General features: G+C 51.4%; 1 protein-coding gene across 2 annotated transcripts; it reads left to right on the plus strand.

Annotated features, from left to right (window-relative positions):
• The first annotated feature begins 1,239 nt into the window (after positions 1 to 1,239).
• LOC101027224 (aspartic proteinase nepenthesin-1) lies at positions 1,240 to 6,260 on the plus strand. Of its 2 annotated transcripts, XM_035958790.1 has the most exons (4): positions 1,240 to 1,435; positions 4,180 to 4,744; positions 4,827 to 5,603; positions 5,698 to 6,259. In XM_035958790.1, exons 1-3 carry the CDS (start codon positions 1,339 to 1,341, stop codon positions 5,560 to 5,562), a joined length of 1,398 nt encoding a protein of 465 aa, XP_035814683.1. In that variant the 5' UTR covers positions 1,240 to 1,338; the 3' UTR covers positions 5,563 to 5,603; positions 5,698 to 6,259.
• Positions 6,261 to 6,529: the final 269 nt, after the last annotated feature.

The raw sequence follows: 6,529 nt of genomic DNA on the forward strand, positions 1-6,529 counted from the left end.
ATGGCCGCTTCCGTTGCTGGTGCTGCTGGTGCTGGTGTGGCCGGTTGGTGCGCGCCTCGGCCTCGGCCTCGGCGCCTCCACCACGATGAGATTATTCTCCTGTCACTTCCAGCGGGCGGCAGCAGTGCGGTGGCGGTTGCGGTTGGCGGTGCGGCACCTGCACTGCACAGCACACCCAATCGGATCCAAAGCCGGAGGAGGAGGCGTCCGGCTGAAGCTTCGTTCCGACGAAAAGATTCCGTCACCGGCTAATCAGATGCAGATGCTGCTGGCTACCTAGATTCTCTCTTCCTTGCTGCAGAGGAACTTGATTACTCTTACTAGTTACTCCTATACGATAGCATATGACGCCGCGTGCCGGCAGATACACAGACTTGGACTAGCATGCAGCTTCGTGTTCACCTCTCTTTCTCTGTCGTTCTGAAATCTGAAGCGAGAATGAGACTTGACTGAAAGACTGAACTGGCTAGCTAGTAGCTATACAGAAACTAGTATAGCTCTCTGACCAAGTGGATATCTGTCGGAGGCACTCCTGCAGACGGTGGTCATTGTTGTTGTCCCGTGTTGCGTCGCATTAGCATTCGGTAACCACCTCGGTCGATCGATCGGTCTAGCATTTTTCGTCAAAGCTAGTACGGGGGGCGATGCTGGACGACATTTATCACTGGCGCGTGATTGCTGTTTAGACTGACAGGTGCGCATAACCGCCAGCTTAATTAATTGAGCATGGTGAGTAGAAGGCGGGGCAGCTTCATAATTGTGCACCTACCTTGCATTGGCTTTTGCGCTGCAGAAAAGCAAATACCTCTCTTGGTCTTGGCTACCATCTCGCTGCTGCACACGTCACAGGCACAGGGCAACAGCAGCAGTCCTAGTTCTGAAAGGCAACAACGATACCGGTACACGAGCCGTCGGCGTCGGAACGGAAGCCTCCAATCAGAAAAGAAAATAAAATGGACCAAAGAATGGAAAACAAAAAAAAGGAGATGGAAAAAAAAACTCTGACGCGCCTGAACTGATACGATCATGATCTCTCAGCAGCAGAGGAGAGGAAAAAACAGTTAGAGAACGGACTACGGAAGCAGTGGTAGTACGTAGTACTCAGGTGGTTGGACTGGATTAAAAGGGGTCGTTTTTCAACCGCCGAGGCTGAAAGCTACCGCGGGGGTTCGCAAGCTAGCAAAGCAGGACGGGCGGGCGCGCCATCGGAATCTCTATAAAAGGCCGCGAGGTGGCCAGGCTTAACTTCATAGAGAGAGCCACTGGCCACAGGCAGGCAGGAGGATCGGACGAGTCGGCGAGGAAGCTGCCTGCTTTCAGATAGAGAGAGTTATTAAGATGGCGTTGCTTCGGCTGCTTGCCATCTCCCTGCTCTTCGCAGTGGCCACTCCTGTCAGGGACATCGCCCACGATGCCTGCTCGTCAGAAGTGAAGGGTACTGCTCCTATCCTCATGTGCTCGTTAGTCACTTGCATGTTTTTTTTTTTGCCGATAATTCATGCATGTGTTTGCTTGCAATGGTTTTTCTGCACGTACGTAACTGACCAGGCTCGTAAACGATATATAGCGCTAGCAGTGTTTCATCTTTCAAATCGAAATTATATATCAGCGGCGCGGCGCTAGATTCATGCATGATCTCCATGCAAACCTGAAAGACTGAAACTTCGGTGGGCAAAATTAGTTTAAAAAAATGAAGCGCGGAGCGGAGGTTGATCGAACCTGTTGCCTAGTCCACGAGTCCACGACAGGCATAAAGCGAGTTTATAACTGAACGAAAGCTGACAGCTACTAGGGTGTGGGACCGTGTGTGAGCCAAAAGGACTGACGATCGAATCTTCGCAGGAAAACATTATCGACAGACAGCATACAAAGTTAGTATGTTAGGTACACTTATGTCTGTACTGTACTAGACTACTGCTAGTAGATTATGAATTCCGTCGCCACTAGCACTAGCTAGCCCCCGCCGCCGCGCAAAGCGTCCAAGTTAGGCCTAGCTAGGCGGCCCAATTGGCGCTTACCACCCTTGTGCTCTGCTACCACACTGATAGGCAGCCTGGCTGGCCCGGTGCCACACACCGTCGAATTTCCTTTTTGACTGAAAACAAAAAAAAAGTGTATGAGAAGACACGCCGCCCGTTCGTTACCATCCACATGCTAATCTATCAACAGGATGTTTTCGCCTGCCGACATGCATTTTTCGAACAAAGGGAGTTTGTTTCATCGAACAAAATGGTGTCTACATTCAGAGGATATGCATGTGTGTAATGTGACCAACATGCATACGCACAGCACGACAGCATAGCAGATAGCAGCCTAGCACAGTAGCACGCAATTATTATTATCTGTTTGGCAACAATAGCCGTTTTTAGCTTTTATCCTGACAAGATGAGATCTAGAGACCTGAATTTAATTTATATCGGCTTTAGTTTTTGGAACCCATCCATCGACCATCGATCACACACGGCTCCGATGGAATTGATGCATGGCTCGTACGCAAGTTGAGATTCAGGTGGACCGAGTAGTACTTCTCCCCTCCACTCCACCCGTGAAGAAAGAAGCCAATCAATCGCTTCCCGATTCCCACCGCCAACCACCGTCCATCACGTCCGGAAAAAAGGATGGCCGTCGAAGTGGGCAGCCAGCCAATGCACTCCTCAAACGTCACCGCACCGGACAGACATGCATGGTTTTCAATGCCGATCGCCCCCCTTCAATTGCGTGCCCACGCTGGCGGCGTAGTGGCATCATGCCTACCAGACCAGATATGTGCTGTGGCCTGTGTGTCTGCGTAGCCATCCCTGCTGTGTTGTACACAAGCATATATTCATCGGTACGACGGTACCAGTACAGTCTTCGTCGTTCTCCTCCCTGGAGAAATATCTTTTGAGGATGTTCTCTCTCTCTCTCTCACACGAAAACATAGTGTGCACGGTATATATATATATATGATCGGATGGTCTGTACTTGACCGCAAAAGACATAAGGCGTATTCAGATGGATGGTCCTTGTCACAAGCCGGCCGGCAACCACTCCAATTAAAACCCGTTGTTGGCCACTTAGCATGCTGTTTTTTTTTTCTTTTTCAGCTAGGACCGTACTACTAATATCTTGTTAACTACCAACTAAATGCATTAGCTTCGTTTTCCCCCCCTTTTTCCCCTTTAACCCTTTTGTCTTGATGCAAGATTGCAAGAGCTAGCTACTAGGTTATTGCCGATGGTAGTTTCGTTCCTGAATAATCAAATAAAACGGTCAAGCTTGACAGTTAAAGTATCACGTGTAATTACCCGAATTGTCGCCAAGCTAGTAGGAGTACTATACACATGTGAGAACTAGGGAATTTCTGATGGTATGGTAGCCATGGAGAGTAGGCGCCGTATGGTTCGCAATTTCACGTGTCGATAATGTATAGCTTCTCTGCCAACTACCTCGAATTAACACGTACAGTACGCGTCTCTTCAATGGAATTTAATACTGTCACACCCAGTTGATGCGTACATATCATCCAGCTACGCTCCAAGGTCTAAAGATGTCCTCGTGATAGAGTGCTCGGTATAGCTAGTATGATGCGCATGATTGGCACTCACAGGCTCCGAACCTGTAAAATAAAGTATTCTTTTCATGCTTGTTTCCGATCATGCGACCCGAAATTCGATCCCCTGGGGAGTTGGGAATATAATGATAAGCTAGTATAGGACTGTAGGACGACACTAATCTCTCGTCAGGCCAGTTTCATTCCAGATCTAGTGACTGCTCTGCATGTTCCAAGATGACTGAAACAGCATTAGCCCACCACATGGCATCGTACTAATACAACAGTATATTTACACATGATTGTGCATTTGGCTTTACATTGGCCACGTCACCACGTTTGGTAAGACGTCAGAACATTACATATGTTGCATCGCTATCTAATCATATAGGGCGGCTACTGGCTAAAAAACTGTACGACAGCCACTGGTGCGGTATTTAGCTCGGAGTGCGTGCGTGCGTGCGTGCGTGTTCGGTGTCGTGGCGACGATAATGCACTGATATAATCTCATAATTAAGCCATGCAGCAGAATGAAAAAAAGGTTGTTACTACAATACAGCCCTTTTGTCACGATCGCAGTACGTAAAGTAATTCGTTTGTGCGAATTAATTTATTACTGACGGAGGTATGAACTGACGAAACTGCAGATTTCCAGCACCTGAACAACAGCTCGGGGCTCCACCTGACGCTGCACCACCCGCAGAGCCCCTGCTCCCCGGCGCCGCTGCCCGCCGACCTCCCCTTCTCCGCGGTGCTCGCCCACGACGGCGCGCGCATCGCGTCGCTCGCCGCGCGCCTCGCCAAGACGCCGTCCTCTCGGCCCACCTTGCTTGACGAGAGCCGCGCGGGGTCGTCGTCGTCGTCCCCCGATGACGAGTCCCTCGCGTCCGTGCCGCTCGGCCCGGGCACGTCCGTCGGCGTCGGCAACTACGTCACCCGCATGGGCCTCGGCACGCCGGCCAAGTCGTACGTCATGGTCGTGGACACGGGGTCCTCGCTCACCTGGCTCCAGTGCTCCCCCTGCGTCGTGTCGTGCCACCGCCAGTCCGGCCCGGTGTTCAACCCCAAGGCGTCCAGCTCCTACGCCTCCGTGTCCTGCTCCGCGCAGCAGTGCAGCGACCTCACCACCGCCACGCTCAACCCCGCCTCCTGCTCCACCTCCAACGTCTGCATCTACCAGGCCAGCTACGGCGACAGCTCCTTCTCGGTCGGGTACGTACGTACGTTGTCTGTACGAATACATATTGTACGGTATTATTATTCTTATTACTATATTGGCATGCAATATATGCAGGTATCTGAGCAAGGACACCGTGTCGTTCGGCTCCACCAGCGTGCCCAACTTCTACTACGGCTGCGGACAAGACAACGAGGGCCTCTTCGGGCAGTCGGCGGGGCTCATCGGCCTGGCGCGTAACAAGCTGTCGCTGCTGTACCAGCTGGCGCCGAGCATGGGCTACTCCTTCTCCTACTGCCTCCCGACGTCGTCGTCGTCGTCCTCGGGGTACCTGTCCATCGGCTCCTACAACCCGGGGCAGTACTCGTACACGCCCATGGCGTCGAGCTCGCTGGACGACTCGCTCTACTTCATCAAGATGACCGGGATCAAGGTCGCGGGCAAGCCGCTGTCCGTGTCGTCGTCGGCCTACTCCAGCCTGCCGACGATCATCGACTCCGGCACGGTGATCACGCGCCTGCCTACGGGCGTGTACTCGGCGCTCAGCAAGGCGGTGGCGGGCGCCATGAAGGGGACGCCCCGCGCGTCGGCGTTCTCCATCCTGGACACGTGCTTCCAGGGCCAGGCGGCGCGGCTGCGCGTGCCCGAGGTCACCATGGCCTTCGCCGGCGGCGCGGCGCTCAAGCTGGCCGCCAGGAACCTGCTGGTGGACGTGGACAGCGCCACCACGTGCCTGGCCTTCGCGCCCGCCCGGAGCGCCGCCATCATCGGGAACACGCAGCAGCAGACGTTCAGCGTCGTCTACGACGTCAAGAACAGCAAGATCGGGTTCGCCGCCGGCGGCTGCAGCTGAGAAGCGACACCTACATACACGCGCATGCACAGACCGACTCGGTAACTAAAACTAAAACGAGCAGCGCATGCATGCATCTACCGTCCGGTTTCGTCTGAAACCATCATTAATTTCGATCGTCCACTCCACGCACAGCAAGTTCTTTACGGACCTTGCCGCATATGATATGTACATGGTGACAAGATAAGGTACAGGAGAATTGATGAAAGAAGCGTTGCCGGCCAGTCGTCGTTGCACAAGAACAAACACATAAATTAAAACATTATTACAGGAGTAGGGTATTTATTGTATTGTTCAGGCCAGAAAAATATGTGGAAAGTGGGTCTTTAACTTAATTCGGAAGAAGCATATAGCACTCCAAAAAAAAAGATTCATATTCATCACATAGCCAACAGATAGCATGTAGTAGCTGTTCATGCATGTAATTCTTTGGCAAGTCCTGGTCAGGAAGTACCATTTACTGTGTGTAGGACGAATAAACTGAAGTGATGTGTATGTTTCTGATTTCTTTCGTACTTGCAACCCGGGGCCCACGTGGTTTTTTTACTCCCTTCTATATGTACTGTGGAAAATATTGTAACCGCACAAGACACACTCCTATGCTATATATGTTGTATGCACAAGACACACTTTGTTAACGAACAAAGAGATCGATGATGCAAATATTTATCACTATATATATATATGGCTATTGTTAGTTTCGTGCCTTTTGCACGATGAATATAATGGTTGAACATGGGACGAATAGGTGGTTAGCAAAGCTGTACAGCAGGAGAGATATAAGAGAGCAACTTTAGTTGTTGGGATGTTGCGGTCTTCCATAATTATTGCCGCACAGGAAAGGCTTTGGTCAGTTTGGTGGTGCATGCTGCTTTTCCATCGTCATGAACCGAAAAGAGGTCGAACGTGACATTCTTTCTTACGTCCAAGCGCATGTTCAGCTGCTTTTGAGAGGCTCGCGCGTATA

This window comes from Zea mays, chromosome 5 (assembly GCF_902167145.1).
Source record: "Zea mays cultivar B73 chromosome 5, Zm-B73-REFERENCE-NAM-5.0, whole genome shotgun sequence".
Classification (NCBI taxonomy): domain Eukaryota; kingdom Viridiplantae; phylum Streptophyta; class Magnoliopsida; order Poales; family Poaceae; genus Zea; species Zea mays.

Excerpts from the sequence above, each read along its gene's own strand:
- LOC101027224 (XM_035958790.1), top strand. The coding sequence starts at position 1,339 with ATGGCGTTGCTTCGGCTGCTTGCCATCTCCCTGCTCTTCGCAGTGGCC. Across the intron at positions 1,436-4,179 it reads CTGCTCGTCAGAAGTGAAGG|ATTTCCAGCACCTGAACAAC; the intron begins GTACTGCTCCTA and ends ACGAAACTGCAG. Across the intron at positions 4,745-4,826 it reads GACAGCTCCTTCTCGGTCGG|GTATCTGAGCAAGGACACCG; the intron begins GTACGTACGTAC and ends CAATATATGCAG.